The sequence below is a fragment of the Myxine glutinosa genome, chromosome 2 (assembly GCF_964187855.1).
Source record: "Myxine glutinosa chromosome 2, kmMyxGlut1.1, whole genome shotgun sequence".
NCBI classification, from domain to species: domain Eukaryota; kingdom Metazoa; phylum Chordata; class Myxini; order Myxiniformes; family Myxinidae; genus Myxine; species Myxine glutinosa.
In genome coordinates this window covers 23182179-23200421 of record NC_136262.1, presented here as the reverse complement: position 1 = coordinate 23200421, position 18243 = coordinate 23182179, and the positions used below count along the sequence as shown (strand labels likewise).

The window sequence follows — 18243 nt, the reverse complement described above, 5'->3', positions numbered from 1 at the left end:
GGTAGCCCAGTGCCATAGAGGGCATCGAGGGGGTAAGTGCCAGGGAGGGCCTTCCCCAGGTAGGTTAGGATGAGGAGCCAGGTAAGCTCGGGTGGCAACTTCAGTGGCGGAGGTGTGCAGGTGAGCGGACCTGCTGGTAAGCCACACAACCCAGCCCTGAAATTGTGCGAGGGTACAGGGAGTAGAATCGGGGGAGTGAGACCCCAAATTGGTGAGCACCACAGTATGGTCAATGGGAATTGGTTTTTAGAACCACATAGTGTAAGATGGCCAATAGTTTGGCACGGAAAGACCCCGGGTAGTTTAAAGTGTTAATGTCATTTAGAAGGTAGGTAGGAGAAAATCTCTTTGCACCATCCGCATCCACTTACCGAGGTGACAGTACTCCACACCAGGTTTTGGCAAATATTTGGAACGGTGAGACGCATCATGACGTGGGGTTGACATTGTATGTGATTCCATCTCTTCCTCCTTAGGAGGGATTGATGACGAATTTGGAACTAGAGGGGATGGGAAGGACAAGACGTAGAGACGGAATTTGTAAATGTGTAGATTGTGTAAATACGGGGTAGGGGCAAGGGGAGAATAGGTAACATGGGGGGTGACTAACGTTAGGGACGAGCTTTCTTAGCTCGCTCTCCTGCGCCCTTCATGTCTGCATTATCTTGTATTAATATGTACCCTTGCGCCCTTGCCGCTGCTTTGCTTGTCCTCCTTCCCCCACTTATGGACTTGTTTTTTTTTTGGGCCAGGGGGGAGTGCGCAGGTGACCATAGTTGTGTGCCCGCACCTTCGCTGCCTCCGGCCTGCACTGATGCACCATATGGACCACACTGGCGCACCACTCATGGACCACACGTTCTGTGGCCTAGCACCACCTTATGGACCACATGTACTGTGGCCTGGCGTCTCTGCTGGGACCGACCATTATTGCCAGCGGTGTCTGGTTGCGGACCACTGTTCTTAAAGTGGCATCCATGCCATGCAGTGGACCACCTACGTTGGCCCTGCTGGCCAGAAATCATAACAAGCGGACGCGGTGTGTGCTCTTTTATTCTTAAATAACATCAAGCATGAAGATCATCGACAACCAGAACCAGCGGCCCAGCAGAGCAGAGAAGAAAGAAGACACCATTTATTATTTAAAAAAAAAAAAAGTTTGTTTTTGTGCCTTTCCTTGATGGTGCTTTTTGGTGCTTTTCTGTGCATTTTCATTTATGGTGCTTTTGGTGCATTTTATTTTATGGGTGCATATGATATGGTGCATCGGTGCAGTGCATGGCAATGATTTTCCCCTTCTCAAAAGATCTTTTTGATCTTTTAGTAATAACATACTAAAAATCTCGTAACATCTGACTTCCGGAAAGGGGTCATTTTCAAGATGGCGTCCAAGATGGCTGCCGGGAGCTTAAAATGGCCATATCTCAATTATTATTCAACCTAGAAAGGTGGTTTTGGTGTCTAACCCTAGGTTTTAGGGCCCAAGGAATCCAATTGAATCAATAAAATTACCATCAGTTAATTATTTATTGACAAGTCCAAGATGGCATCCCAAGGTGACATCCTGATCCACTAAAATGGCTCTGTCGAATAGTAGTCAACCTAGAGAGATTTTTTCAGTGTGTATACCTTGGTTTAAGGCACCCAGGAAATCATGAAAATTACTTAAATAAGCACAAAGTAATCAGGTAATCCAGTAAGCCAGGTTTACCAGCCCATTCGGCATTTGTTGTCTTATACAGTTAGTCGCTATTCATCGTCATCCTCCGACTCACCAGCTAATGAACCAAGTGTGTGTTTCAGATTGGAGAAAAGAGTGTAATGTGTCTACACCACTGCCACCTGTGACTCCAGTCCACAGTATTCAGTGATCATTACAGACAAAGGATTGTACAAAGCTTGAGAGGTTATGGCAAGGGACAGACTATTTTATATTGGGGAGGGGGGGGGGGGGGGGGACCAAACTTCACTGTCGTAGAGCGTACTACCAGATCATGGTGTGGATGGGAAAAGAAGAGGGTATGGATGCCATGAAATGGGGGTGGAGCCTGCAGGATAATCAGTTTGTCCCACTTATGTCAAGAATGAACGCTGCTCCAGACAGTCTCTTGAAGGTCATTCATTGTAACTGCTCCACTGCCTGCAAGACACTCCGCTGCTCTTGTAGACGATATGGACTACCATGTACTACTGCCTGTGGACCGTGCCAACTTGAAGAATGTGACAATCCACATAACAAGTTTCTTCCAGAGGAGTCGGAGGATGACGATGAATAGCGACTAACTGTATAAGACAACAAATGCCTAATGGGCTGGTAAACCTGGCTTACTGGATTACCTGATTACTTTGTGCTTATTTAAGTAATTTTCATGATTTCCTGGGTGCCTTAAACCAAGGTATACACACTGAAAATATCTCTCTAGGTTGACTACTATTGGACAGAGCCATTTTAGTGGATCAGGATGTCACCTTGGGATGCCATCTTGGACTTGTCAATAAATAATTAACTGATGGTAATTTTATTGATTTAATTGGATTCCTTGGGCCCTAAAACCCAGGGTTAGACACCAAAACCACCTTTCTAGGTTGAATAATAATTGAGATATGGCCATTTTAAGCTCCTGGCGGCCATCTTGGCTCCTGGCGGCCATATATTGACCCCTCTAACGATCAGGTTTTCTCTTGCAGCCACGTCCAGTGAGGTTGGCTACAGTGCCATGGGCCTTAACCCTTTGAGTATGGGATTTTTTTTAGATAAAAATACCCCCGGTACGGGATTAATTTGGCATTTTGGTCCGGGAATGCAACCACGTATTGACGATCTATTTATAGGTATTGTCGATGACGTGCGTGACGTCATCCGTACACAAAACATTTTCGTGGGTTGCGACACTGGACGTCATCCGTACTCAAAGGGTTAAACGTCCTGATAACATTGCGTGCGATAGACACAGGAACATCAAGGTCTTTGGACATGGACTTGTAGCCTTGAGATTGTCCATGCTTGGCTACAATCTTGTCTGACCTCCTCAGACAATTCTCTGGTTTTCTTTCTTTACTCCATGCTCATTGTGGTGACACACAGTGACACAAAACAGCAGCATGACTCCTTTTCTCCATTCAAACTGGTTGAATGGGTATTTTTAATATTGCAGGCACCTGCCACTCACCACAGGTGAGTTCAATTCCAAAGTAAAGGAGAATCACCTGCTTGAAATTTAATTATTTCTAACAACTTATAAAAGGTGCCAATAATATTGTCCGGGCCATTTTAGGATTTCTGTGTGGAATAAGCTGAGATTTCGTAGTTTTTTTTCAGCTTTTTTTGTTTTGTTCCACTGAAAAACCATGTAAATACATTTGTGGATACCAAAATATTTTTATTTATTTATCAATTTTCTGGAAGATATGGTGCATTGTTTGAGGAAAGTGCAAAGGTGCCAATATTTTTGGCCACGACTGGATATACTGTATATAAAATTGAAAAACATGGGTGGACGGTGAATCCTCGTCGCTGTGAAGTCGTGTTCGACTCCTGCGATTATGTCTATTAATTACATACTTTGTGAACGTGAAATGGATGCAACGAGAGTATGTCTTTTAATGACTTATTATCGCACCTTAACTACAGTGCATTCAGAAAGTATTCAGACCCCTTCACTTTTTTCACATTTTGTTATGTTGCAGCCTTATGCTGAAATCGTTTAAATTCATTTTTTCCCTCATCAATCTACACTCAATACCCCATAATGACAAAGAGAAAACAGGATTTTAGAATGTTTTGCAAATTTATTAAAATGAAAAAACTGAAATATCACATTTACATAAGTATTCATACCCTTTGCTATGACACTTGAAATTTAGCTCAGGTGCCTCCCATTTCTCTTGATCATCTTTGAGATGTTTCTACACCTTGATTGGAGTCCACCTGTGGTAAATTCAATTGATTGGACATGATTTGGAAAGGCACACACCTGTCTATATAAGGTCTCACAGCTGACAATGCATATCAGAGCAAAAACCAAGCCATGAGGTCGAAGGAACTTCCTGCAGAGCTCAGACAGGATTGTGTCGAGGCAGAGATCTGGGGAAGCCTACAAAAAAAATCTCTGCTGCATCGAAGGTTCCCAAGAGCACAGTGGCCTACATAATTCTTAAATGGAAGAAGTTTGGAACAACCAGGACTCTTCCTGGAGCTGACCGCCCGGCCAAACTGAGCAATCGGGGGAGAAGGGCCTTGGTAAGAGAGGGGACCAAGAACCCGATGGTCACTCTGGCTGAGATCTATGAAAGAGAAACATGAAAGCCAACAGAATCTTGTTTCTCAGTCTGAGAGTCCTTTAGGTGCTTTTTTCAAACTCCAAGCGGCTTTCATGTGTCTTTCTCTGAGGAGAGGCTTCCGTCTGGCCACTCTGCCATAAAGTCCAGATCGGTGGAGTGTTGCAGTGATGGTTGTCCTGGACGTTTCTCCCATCTCCACACAGGATCTCTGGAGCTCAGCCTCTGGAGCGCCTCGGCAATGCCGCGCTGTGGGATATTTAATTATTTGGCATGGGGGCGGTGTACTTTGAATGTATCTGTACATGTTTTTTTTTTCTTTTTTTTTGTATACAAGATCGAGGCTCGTGCCATTAGTCTGTCAGGTACAGAGGGCAGTTGGCACCACAAGGGTGGCCATTGGCCAAGGTTCATTGGTAACATTTGAAAGGACTATCTTTCAGGGACTCGTTTGTGCCAGGTAGCAATCTCAGATGAGTAGCTTTCAGTAAATTACACCTCGTTAAAGTGAGGTGGTAGTGTTTTGATATTGCATGGTAAATTCATGTATACTAGACACAACAACCCCTGTGTCTATGTAATTGTGACTGAATGTTAAAATCACTTGAACCAGAGATTGTGAAATCAAAGAAGCGAAGCTTACATGTGGAAGTTACAACCCTACCCCTAACCCACAGTGCAGTCATTCTTGTTATATATATAGGGTGTCTCAAAAAGATGTACACACATATATAAGGGTGTCTGAAAAAGATATTTACACATATATGAGGGTGTCTCAAAAAGATATTTACACATTTTGTGAAAGAAAAACTATCCATTATACACCTCAGAAAAGGTCGATATTTGGTGTGTGCAGAAGCAATAGTTTGTGGCACATGGTAAACTATCGCAGATGTTCAAATTTACCGCTGTCAGCTTCTAGACACTGACGACAGCGGCGAATAACTGAAAAACGAACATTCATTGAAACTAAGGAATGAAATTGAATAGTTAGTGCAGCTATCCAAGCAGTTAAAAGTTTCTCTAAAGTACAGCGCCTTGGATTGGGAATTACGATTTGGATAAGGGATAAGCGTGCCAATTTGGTTTATACAGCTGCATGAAGAAGTACTCGTAAATGTATTTTATTTGTCAGATGTAGGGCGCCGCTTTATATGAACTTTTCTAGAGCATTACCTGGTTCCTCCTTAGAACACAAGGGTAGACCAGCATGCACACGAGATTTTTTTTGGAATGTCCCTTCTTTTCTCTACTTTGCTACAAGGCACATAACATATATAAAGGAGCCTTTTCTATGCCCCTGACATTTTACCATAGAATCTCTGTACTGACTGATCACAAACCTTTAACTTTCACTCTGTCCACCCATTCAGACTCTTACTCTCCCCACACATTATACCAACTCAGCTATATCTTGCAATTCACCACGGACATCTTGCACATCAAAGGAATTGCGAACTCCGCGGCTGATTCTCTCTCCTGCATCGAGGTATTGGCGTTGTCTTCAACCAATACATTCGGCATCGATTTTAATGCACTTGCAGCAGCACCATGGGAGGATAGAGGAGTTCCACCATCTACAATCTGAAACAGGTTCGCCTACATTTTGTGATGTACCAATCCCATGGACAGACTATCCTTACGTGTATGATACATCGACGGGACAGTCACACCCTTTTGTAACTGCGGCATTCCGCCATGCTTTCTTCGACACTTTTCACTCACTCGCACATCCAGGTATTTGAGCAACCCAGTGACCATCGCCACACTCTATGTGAAGTGTGCATCGCAATGTACACTTCCCAGCACAATACTTTGAGAGTACATTTTGCTGTGGACCATTTCTCTTGCCTGTGACTTTTATTTTCACATGGACAATCAACATTTATTCCACAACATCATGTATTTTGTTTGCACCTTCCGTTTGATTAACACACAAGGAGGGGGGAGTATTGTAGCGGCATAATTTTGCCTTTCATGTTATGTTTTCTAGATATATTTTAGCTCGGGTTGGTCGAGGGGTTTTCCGATACCAGGTGCAACCGGAAGTGAGGCAAGTGGGTTTGATTGGTCACAGTTGGAATAAATGATTGACTCGGATTTTGAATTCCTTGGATGTCTTTTTCTTCGATGCTAAACACAATTTATCAATCCACGCCAGTGAATTACAGTAAGGATTAACATTTCGGTCGATTGCAAATCACATTTAGGTGAATTATTGTATTTTTCGGCCATCATTTTGGATTGACCCACATTCTGTCAATAACATGCCCACCTGGCCAGGCCAGCATGGGTTTTTATAATGTAGGGTTGCAACACAATAAAATAAATCACTGTGACATTTTGGCGCTCAATCATCATACTAAAAGATGCGGTTAACCCCCACTTTTGCAGGGAAAATGGCCTTAAAATGCTTCTTGTGTTGTGTGTTGTAATCATCATACTAAAACATAGGGGCAATACCCCTGGCGCTCACCTGGTAGAATATATATATATTTTTGTATACATAATCGAGGCTCGTGAAAGAGCTAACATTTTTCACACAAACAAATCAAACAGACAAACAAACAAAGTATATAAAAAGGGGAGCGGTAGACAAGATGGGGAGAGAAGGGGAAGCACATAAACACAACATTTGAGAGCAGGGACATCAGGAATGTGTGGGAGGGAGAGGGCTTGGGGGGAGGCGGTATTAGGAAGGGGGGGGGGGGGGGAGGTGGGAGAAGTATAAACACAAGGACACCAAGGACTTCCAGGAAAGAAGTTGGTATTTCAAAAAAGTGGATTTGGGGTGAAATTAGCGGGGGTAGAAAAGATCAAGGTTTTGGATGGGGGAAGATAAGAGATGGTGGTGAACAGCTGTTTTAAAGACTTGGAGGGAGGAGTGGGATTGAAGAGAGTGAGGGAGTTTGTTCCAGAGGCGGGAGAAAAGAGGAATGAAGGAGTGAAGGTGAGCAGAGAGTCTTGATTTTGGCAGTTTAACCATAAGAGGGTTGCAGGCAGATCTTGTGCGACCTGCAGGAATATTTGGGGGACAGAGTCCAGAGAGAGCTGGAGGAGCAAGGCCGGAGAGGAGTCGGTAAAAGACAGAAAGACCACCAACCTGCCTGCGGTGAGTAAGTGAAAGGCCCTCGGAGGTAGCTTCATCACGGGAGATTCCAATGATTCTGAACGCTTTGTTTTCAACAGCTCAACAGCAACAGAATAAACAGTATACTACACTGACCAAAGGTATTTTAAACCAATTTCAATGGTTGCTAGAAGACAGGGCAGCATGCAAACATAATCATACAAACATAATCATAGGACTTTATACAAACAAACAAAAAAAATACCTTTCGGGGGGCAACCCCAACGCCCCTTCCCCCCCCCCCCCTTCCCATCCTGTATACCTCCTCAGACCACAATATTTCTAATGCTTTGAACAAACATTGGTTTGTCTATTTTGACAAACCCCCTAAAATAGATTTGTATATCTATTTTTGGGGGTCAAACCTCTAGCCCATATTTGACCCCCATAGACCCCATTAAACTTCGATTTTCTTCATGCGTGAACAAACTTTAGTTACAATACAACAAATATAACTTATGCCAAATTTGGTCACAATCCCTTCAGCGGTTTCGGAGAAGAAGTTTCAAGTGTTTACGGACGGACAGACTGACGGATGGCCGACGCGCCATCGCATAAGCTCCCCTGAAATTCGTTCCAGGTGAACGCAAATTTGATAAACCACAAACAAGTATGATTACCTTTTTAAACAGTCCCTAACGCTGTTTAACACTAAACTGAAAGAAATTTGGAGGAATCCCGACATCCGTGAGGCAATCTATACAAACGAACGCACTTGAGCAAAGATCAACTGTAATCTAGATCTGCATGGTTAATAACACAACCCTTCCTCCCGCTTCTGTGGTGTTTTTCCAAGGCGTTGTTCCAAAGCCACTTCTAATAACAAAAGTAATAAAAACATGATTGATCATAGCATCATACCATTGTTATTACAAGACAATATCCCCACTCACAAAGGAGTTTTGTGACTTGCGATATTGCCCCCCCGCTCCCCTTTCCCGCCTTCCCCCCCCCCCACCCCCCACACACTTATGGAAGTAATTTTTATTTTAGGGAATTTATAATGACGAGGCACGGTCTGATCCTTTCAATGACCTGATCTAACATATTATGATAGCATGCACAGTCTGATCCTACGTTAAAACAAGACTGTGCCCCACTAGCGACGTTTAGTGAGGTGAGCCTAGCTAGGTGATCCACACTAATATGTTAAATTTGGAATTTACTATAATACTGTGGCGGACACGAAAGCACTAACGTGGTGACATCACCCCGCACACCAAGTGGGGGTGGGCCACGCCCGGGAGAGAGGCGTGGCCTCACGATATACACGGGGCGAGCAGCCCTGAGAGTTCAGTTCAGTGTTACAGTGAGCTCTTGAATAAAGACTCTTACAAATTACCGCGTTTTCCGCTTCCTCCTTGTTTACAAACAGCGCGCGTAACACCACGCTTTAATACTAGTAAAAAGCCCGTCAAGATGACGGGTTGGAACAGTTTATTCATCAGTGCAGCCTCGTGAGCGTGCCAAAGTCTGAAGCCTCAACCTAGTGTCAGATGTGCTTATATCTTCTTTATTTGTTAGACATCCTATGGACGTAATTGAACACTCATTTTACTCTGTGCACGTTGCACGTCACGTGCAGCGAATTTCATCTCCCTGCGCATTTTATTTATTATTATTTAAAAATACGCTTCTGTACACCGCCCTTGAGACTCGGTTTGCAAACCACCGTCTACATTTAAGTCGAAGAGACATTTATTCTTTTATGGAAAATGTTTTTCGAGTTTGTTTTATCTTCAAAAACAGACTGAAGTGAACACACATTCACGATATTAAAAGATTGGCCTTTAAAACCTAGCCTTATGAAGGGGGACAGACATCTGTATAAACACACAAACTGACATTTTGTTTTATATGGTAGTAAAGCGCGGCGTTACGCGCGCTGCTTGCGAGCAAGGAGGAAGCGGACAAGCGGTAACTTATAAGCGTCTTTATTTGAGGAGCTCACTGTAACACTAGCGCGCTCCGGGCTGCGCGCCCCGTGTATATCCTCAGGCCACGCCTACCCCTCGGGCGTGGCCCCCGCCCACTTGGTGCGCGGAATGATGTCACCACGCCAGTGGGCTTTCGTGTCCGCCACAGTAGATTAATGCACTAAACTCATGCTCATGAATGTGCTCATGACAGTCACTGACACTACTGGACGTTATGGGCCCTGCCCTATGTCCTTTCCTTCAGATCCTGAGTCGTGATATACCTTGGGAAGTGGAAACTGGTTGATAAATTCAAAAAAGGTTCAAAGGAATGTTGAAGTTAATTATAAAATGTAACTGTAAGGAAATATAATTATTGAGGTAAGAAGATATACGTGAGCAAATTACGCGGAATGATTAAATTCCTTACTTTATACCTTTGTAACTGAGTGTTTCGTTAAAACAAATTACGGCGGTGTAATAGAAACAGGTTTCGCTGGTGGTGTAGTGAGCGCACCAGTAATATTTATTTAGTGACATTTTAGGACAATACAGTGCGAAGCAAAATATAATTTATTTTTAAATCTAAGAAATAAACGGTTATACTTAAATATATCGACTCGGATAAAGCCAGAAGCATTCGTGTGCAAATAATTTGTGGAGGGTGTATAGACGTGAACTTATTATCTGGACTGGTCTGTCCTCACGTTTGCCCCAAGAGGAAGGGCGATTTGTGTAAGAATCGGGAAGGTCAATGATGGAAAAAAATTAGTTCCGAAATCGTAAATTCAGTGAGATGTTAAAAAAAAAAACGTATTAATATTTAAATTGTGGTTAGTAATAGTATTGTAAAACGTTAGGATTGAATCGCCAAAGCGAGTATCAAGGTAAATTATACGAAATATTGTTGAGGACGGATTTGTGAACGAAAGAGTCTGTCACGGTTGAACGAAATCAAAGTAAACATTTTAACTTCCGTTTTAATCCCCTCCCACCTCATGCAGTTAAAAACAAAGTCCGAACGTGTCGTTTTGTTTGGCTGTGCATTCGGCAATGGCTTCGCTGAGTTTCGACGGGAAGGTGGCGCTGGTGACAGGTGCAGGTGGAGGTGGGTGCTCTGGGAAAGCCGCTTCTGACGTAACGTCACATTAGTCATTAGGGAATTCCTTTGTAACTTGTCAAATGGTGTGGACATGAAACGATTTCCCGAAACAACCATGTTTACAGTCAGTGTTTGATTCTTTATTGGAGGATTGTAAGGAAATAACATTTACTACTTGTCGAGACGTCATTATTGCAATGACGTCACGTTATTTTTCAAACACCAAGATTATGTACCTTAGCTTAAGTTGTAAGAACCATATAGTGATATAGTTGTCTGGTTTTGTATTTCTGTTAATGCACCTTTTAACCCCTGTAAATCCCTGTGAACAAAGGACAAGGTCGAACAATATTTATGAATATGGGGTAAATAGCTTTTTTCAGTTGGTCCTTTACTCAAACATCCCTGATATGTAATATCTGGGGTGAGTTCCTTTTCCAACCAGAACGGCACTCGGTAGAGAGCATACCTGTGATGGGCTGAACAGTTTACGTTTTGTGTCTTCCAAGACGCCAGATCTAGATTCGGACCTGAACCAAAGTCTGATCAGTACTCAGCTTGTTCTTGTCACCTAATCAAGTATCAACCTATTCACGGAAGTTTTGTTATAATCTGTTCAAAAGTTTTTGAAATATCAAGATTTCTAATTTTTGGCTCCATCTCTCAATGGTGAAGATTTTTTTTTAAAGTCATTCTTCACCATTGAGAGTGAATGAATTTCATATATTCATTCATTCTCAATGGTGAAGAATGACTTTAAAAAAATTCTCTGATCCGGATCTGAATTTTCACCAAAATCTAATAATTTTGTCCTTGTCACACACAAAACTTGTCCACCAAATTTCTTCCGAATCCATCCACAACTTTTTGAAATATCGATATATCATGCTATTTATAGTTTTTGGCACTTTCTTTAAATTATATAGAATCAAAAATTAAACTCTCCTATCCGGATCTTCACCAAAATCTAATCTATTTGTCCTTGTCACACACCCAACCTGTCCACCAAGTTTTGTCCGGATCTGTCCATAACCTTTTGAGATATCCTGCTCACACACAGACAAACAGACGCATACAGAGACAGGGGTGAAAACATAAACTCCGTCCACCTTCAGGGGGCGGAGGTAATAAGCTTGAAGATCCCTCGTCATGCGGCTTCAGCACTCGATCAAGCACTGCATCTCCATGGAAACGGTAAATAGGTGAAGGCTGGCTTGGCAAGCGATAGCTAGCTCGCTACCTTTGCCACCGATACCATTGAGAGATAGGCGCAAAATTATATGTAACTGATATCTCAAAAAGTTTTGGATGTATTCGGACGAAACTTGTTGGACAAGTTGGGTGTGAGACAAGGACGAATCATTTAGATTTTGGTCAAGATCTCAATTCATATCCGAATACGATAATTAATTATTATTATTTTTTATGTGAATCTTCACCATTGAAACCATACATAGTATGACACTTCAAAAAGTCATGGACGAGTTAGGACAAAACGAGGTGGATGAGTTGGGTAAGTGACGAGACGAAGCCGATTCGATTTTGGTTCAGTTCCGGGTCCAGATCCAGCTTATTAGTGGGATACAAAATGTAAAGTGTTCAGCCTGGTGGAGGAATTCACGCTCTACCAAGTGCCCTTCTAGTTGGTAATGGAACTCACCCCTGAGGAGGTTCCCATCGGGGTTCCCATCAGATTCCCCATCGGTGCATCTCACTTGCTGTAGATATTCCTCTTTTATTTTTCATTTTTCATTCTTCTATTGTGATGATAAATTCATCAATATAGCCTGGTGTTGGCTTAGCGGTTAGGGTGCCGGCTTGGGATCCTAGGATCCTGGGTTTGAATCCCGGTCGATCTCTGAATTAACGCCGGGGGGGGGGTTGACTCAGCCTGTCATCCTTCCGAGGTCGGCAAATTGAGTACCAGTTCACTGGTAACTCCCTGTGTCGCAAGAGGCGACTAACAGGGTTGGCGGCAGGAAGGGCATCCGGCCGTAAAACTTTGCTTCAAAAAGGGGACCACGGTGCCCGGAAAAGGCCAACCCCTGCTCTGTGGGGAAAAATGGCCTCTAAAGGCGATTCATTGTGATGATAAATTAAAAGGTGTACAGTGATATCAGCTTGCAAGATGTAACGTTGCGTTAAACTGTTGGCACAAGTTTTTCACTTGCTATGGTTGCACGAAACTCGCCGCGTAGCTGTCCAGCCAGGGTTCGAATCCCGACCCAACCGTAAGCTGTCATCCTGGAGTTTCACAGGCAGGGTGATTCATCAATGTGTGTGCCGTCCCTTTTCTTGTCTGCCAACATTAGGTGGTGGACATTAAAGCCCCCACGGTGTCCTTCGCGAAGAGTAGGCGAGCCATCACCAGCACCCACAACAAATTACAAATTGTTGCCCTGACAACTGCTCGGAAGGCAATGGCAAACCACTCGGTATAGAATTGCCAAGAAACTGCTTCGGCAGCACCGACGCTGTGTAACAGACTTTGGGATCGGAATTTTGCTTGTCAACACCGGTGTCAGTACGGTCCGTTCAGTCCAAATGTTTGCACGGCACTTTGTGAGAATTAATAATCAATAGAAACGTGCCCACTGTCCACATGCTTTTTTTTCATGGGATCTCATCAAGTTATCATGAGAAACATGTCGGAAATATTTGAAAGGCTGGATTTACTATGCATTTTTATGGCATTTTCATGGGTTCTCAGATTATCGTGAATGAGAAAATGCATCGTTGATTTTATTATTTTTATCAGCATTAAACTTTTAAAACTATTATTCCTTTTGTGTGCAAGAATTTATCGGTGATTTGAAAGGATCTGAAGTTTTATGGTGATGTTGTGTGAACCTGGTGATAAACCATAACTGACACACCCCCTTGTTGACCTGCTGGGACTTCGGGGCATTGGATATCTTCTAAGCATGGAGGGCACGTCCACCATAGTTATTTGCAAGTCCACCAGTGGTTGCATCACTCCATTGTCAATGATATGCTTGTTTTTAAAAATCCTTCACATGTAGGCCTTCTCTTTGTGATTGTTGATTCTGTTTTGTCACTAACTGATCGACTCGATGAGGTGCTCCAGTTGCCCTCTAATAGAGCAAAAATATGTTTTTTAATTATCACTTAAAAAAAAAAATCAAAGTAGTCAATACATACTACTGTGTTCAAAAAGTATCCGACCTTTATTTTTCGTGCGTAAAAAAAAAAGAAGCTAGGGAGGCGTTGATTGGTGCACGTATGTAGGCGATCCTAATGCGCACGCGTGAATTTTTTCCCACCTGCAGAAGCTGTCATTCGACCGCAGACCGCCGATGAGTGAGGACATGTAAGCGAGCGCCGTCGGATTTTCGTTTTTGACAAAATGACGGAAAAACTTGAACAATGCTACTGCATCAAATTTTGTGTAAAGCTTGGCGATTCCCAAGTGGAAACGATCCGCAAGATTTAACACCGTTCATTCCATTATGAAGGAGGATTTGGGCTTCAGGAGAATCTCAGCGAAGTTCGTACCAAAGCTGCTAACGATTGAGCAGAAGCAACTCCGTTTGGAGATCGCACAGGACATGCTGGAGACTGTGAACAGCGATCCCAGCTTCCTCAACACAGTGATCACTGGCGATAAGTCCTGGGTTTATGGGTACGACCCAGAAACCAAGTTGCAGTCATCTCAATGGAAGCATCCAACATCCCCGAGGCCAAAAAACACAAAATTTGATGCAGTAGCGTTGTTCAGGTTTTCCGTCATTTTGTCAAAAACGAAAATCCGACGGCGCTCACTTACATGTCCTCACTCATCGGCGGTCTGCCGTCGAATGACAGCTTCTGCAGGTGGGAAAAAATTCACGCGTGCGCATTAGGATCGCCTACATACGTGCACCAATCAACGCCTCCCTAGCTTCTTTTTTTTTACGCACGAAAAATAAAGGTCGGATACTTTTTGAACACACTACGTACATTTTAGGGCTGGCAATATGGCCTAGGGTACTACACTGTCTATCCTGGGTTTGAATCCTGACCCAGCCATAAACTGTCGTCCCGGTGTTTCACAGGCTGGGTGATTCATCAATGTGTGTGCGGTTCCTCGAATGGACGTTAAACTGGGCGTACCATCTGCCGGCATTAGTTGGTGGATGTTAAAGACACCACTGTGTCCTTCACGAAGTGGAGGCGAGCTAACGCCGGCACCCTGAACAAATTCCAAAATGCTGTCCTAACCTGAGTTGAAGGTCAGGCCTGGCCAGCAGGGTCATGCAAAACGTGGGGCCAAGATTTCCACATTTAAGAAAAATCTGGGAATAGTTGTGGCTGTTAAACAAGGCACCAATACATAACCTTTGCACCGTTATCTTTGTGTATTGATTTCATCAAAATGTATGTTTAGTTCAACCAAAGATAGTTTCACAATTGCCGATGGAATTATTTTTCTCCTTAGGTATTGGCAGAGAATATGCTCTCGCTTTTGCTGCAAGAGGAGCACGTGTGGTTGGTATGTATTGATGCTCGCTGCTCTTTCTTTACTGCAATGGCTTTGCGTAAACACCACGTTGTTTATTGCGCAGTTCAATGCTGACTGGCTAATTGCCTTTTCTTTATAGTGAATGACCTTGGAGGAAACCTAAAGGGTCAAGGGAAGAGTTCACAGGCTGCAGACAAGGTTGTCGAAGAAATCGTTTCCAAAGGTGGACAAGCGGTGGCGAACTATGGTATGCTCTATTGCTTGGATCTTAACTCCTGGATATCAACGGAGGAGGTAGCTAATTAATCCACCACCTGGTACACAGTGCTGAATTGCAGAGTTTCCTGGGGAGTAGGTAATTGATTAATGAGTTATAATCTGACACCCCCATGAATACCAAATGGTACTCGGTAATGAACTCACCATCAATTTACAGAGTGCTGGTGCTACCGAATCAGTTTCTTAGTGAGGGCTCTGATGCGAGGTTTACCATTGCCTTCTCAGCAGTCATTCATGATGGTCGATGCAAACTGTATTGCTGAAAATGTCCACATAAAATCACCTTTGTCAACCATCCTTGCTGATTATATATGGTGTGAGCAAAAATCACTTCCGCTTTGCTGCAAAGCTCAGTTTTGGGTGCTTTGGTTTTAACCTTCACTTAAAATGAGTGAAATGAAACCTTTTTAAAATGAATTATTCTCACTCGGATTTCAAAATCACCATAATGGATATTAATTATCCAGTTGTTTGAACTTTATGTAAGATGATTTATAATACTGACTACCACCAGGTGGCGCTATACCATACTCATTCACATAAATTATAGAGAATTGGGGTCTTCCCCCCACACTTAGCCACCTACCCAAGATTTGCTACGCAGACAGAAACCATGCTTAGGGTACCCTTATGCAACTTTTAAAATTTGATTGGGTTTCGTTCAGTAAATTTTTTTTGGTACTTTTTGAAGCATATATAAACGTATAAACAAATCAACAAACAAATATATAACTTAATGGTATTCATAGAATACTTATCCTGCGCAGTCAAATTGGTGCGAGCCAACTCTTCTGTTTTTGAAGGGTTTTTTTCTTTGATCCAATATGGCTGCCAGACCCCGTGAGTGATGACATCCTACATTTATATTCTCCAATGTAATTGTTGCGTTGATCACGCTCAATAAATTTCAAACTGATCAGACTAAGTGTTGTCCCTGTAGAATTATGACATCATAATTAAGGCACCAATGACGTCATCGTAAACCAGGGGTGGGGAACCTTTTTCCTGTCGAGGGCCATTTCGATTTTTAGAACATCCTTCGAGGGCCATGCTAAATTATTGAATACATATATCGGACTCACCTAATGCGATGGCTGGAACTGTTTCTCTTTGGCGAGGCGTTTGGTGTCAGGTGGTAGTGATGATGATGCTACTCGCAGCTGGTTTTGCAGGTTTGGGTCAGTCAGTCTTGAGCGAAACTGAGTCTTTGCAAGAGTCAGTTTTGAAAAGAACTGCTCACAGCTGTAGGTCGTCCCAAACAGTGATGCAAACTTCGGTGCATGTCTCCTCAGAATGGGAAAATCCTCAGCACGTACATACAGTTTGTAGAACTCGAGCAAAGGGAGGACAAATCTCACACTCTTACTATGTCTCTCCGAAAAGATCGACTGGACAACCCTCCCATCTACTTTCTCAACAATCCTCTCCAAGAAGTTCTGTCGCTCAAGCTTTTGGGTCTCACTATCTGCCATGATCTTTCTTGGGAAAACCACATTTCCAAGCTGGCCTCCAAAGCCAGTCGCCGACTGGGCATCCTCCGTCGTGCGAAGTCCTTCCTCGGCACACCTGAGCTCCTCACCACATACAAGGCTTTCATCCGCAGCTCAATGGAATACTGTTCTCCCCTATGGGCCGGTGCTCCTGCCTCACACCTAGCTCGGCTTCACGCTGTTGAAACCAAAGCTTTCAGAATTATTGGAATCTCCCGCGATGAAGCTATCTCTGAGGGCCTTTCACTCACTCACCGCAAGCAGGTAGGTGGTCTTTCTGTCTTCTTCCGACTCCTCTCCGGCCTTGCACCCCCAGCTCTCTCTGTGCTCTGTCCCCCAAATATTCCTACAGGTCGCACAAGATCTGCCAGCAACCCTCTGATGGTTAAACTGCTGAAATCTCGGCTGTCTGCTCACCTTCACTCTTTCATTCCTCTTTTCCCCCGCCTCTGGAACAAACTCCCTCACTCCCTTCAATCCCACTCCTCCCTCCAGGTCTTTAAAACAGCTGTTCACCACCATCTCTTATCTTCCCCCATCCAAAACCTTGATCTTTTCTACCCCCGCTAATTCACCCCAGATCCACCTTGTTTGAAATTCCAACTTCTTTCCTGGAAGTCCTGGCAGTGTCCATATGTTTTATACCTCTCCCACCCCCCTTCCCATGCCCCCCTTCCCATGCCCCCCCCCCCAAAGCCCTTTCCCTCTCACAGATCTCTCGATCTCTCGATGTCTCCATGTCTCTCGGTCCCTGCTCTCAAATGTTGTGTTTGTGTCCTTCCCCCTCTCTCCCCATCTTGTCTACCGCTCCCGATGTTATATGTTTTATGTGTCGGTTTGTCTTTCTGTGTGATTAATGTTCGCTCTTTCACGAGCCTCGATCTTGTATACAAAAAAACAAAAAAACAAATTTTTTTTATTTTTTATAGATAGATGAATTGCCTCGCGGGCCGGATCAAACGGTCTCGCGGGCCGTATACGGCCCGGAGGCCAGAGGTTCCCCACCCCAGTCGTAAACTCTTATTCCCCATGCGGAGTTCTTCACAATGAGCCAAGTTTCAATTTTTCCATGGAGTGGTTTCGGAGATATAGAGGTGCAACATTTTTCGGTTTTTCCAAGATGGCGCCTGTACCACATGATCTATGACGTCATAATTATCATTCAAATATTCTACAGGAGGAGGCGCTCCTATGGTGAAAATTTCATGTCAATCGGACCAACAGTTGCCGAGAAAATGATTTTTTAAAATAATAATAATAATAAAGGAGTCTTATATAGCCCCATCAAGCAGAGTAAACTACCCTCATGGCGCTTTACATTATCATGCGAACGCACACACACCGCGCACACACACACACAAACATACACACACACAGACACACCTTCACTCTTGCCCTATTCCTCTCCCTCCCCATTCAAAACCCACAGATGTGTACTCCCCCTCCTCCTCCCCCTCCCTCCCCCGCACATGTACACAGACATACTCTCGATCTCTGTTCCACCTCAAACCAAAGGGAAAACAGGACTTAGACTTTGAAAGACTTGTGAAACATAGGTTTTGACGGAGGTTTTAAAGGCAGGAAGA

General features: G+C 43.5%; 1 protein-coding gene across 1 annotated transcript in view; it reads left to right on the top strand.

Moving 5' to 3' along the window:
- The first annotated feature begins 10306 nt into the window (after positions 1-10306).
- Positions 10307-18243, top strand: part of HSD17B4 (hydroxysteroid 17-beta dehydrogenase 4) — a 216062-nt gene continuing 208125 nt past the window's right edge. The window contains exons 1-3 of the mRNA XM_068108628.2: positions 10307-10432; positions 14865-14918; positions 15028-15135. Of these exons, the coding sequence (XP_067964729.2) occupies positions 10378-10432; positions 14865-14918; positions 15028-15135 (217 nt within the window). The 5' untranslated portion in view covers positions 10307-10377. The remainder of the gene's footprint in view (positions 10433-14864; positions 14919-15027; positions 15136-18243) is intronic.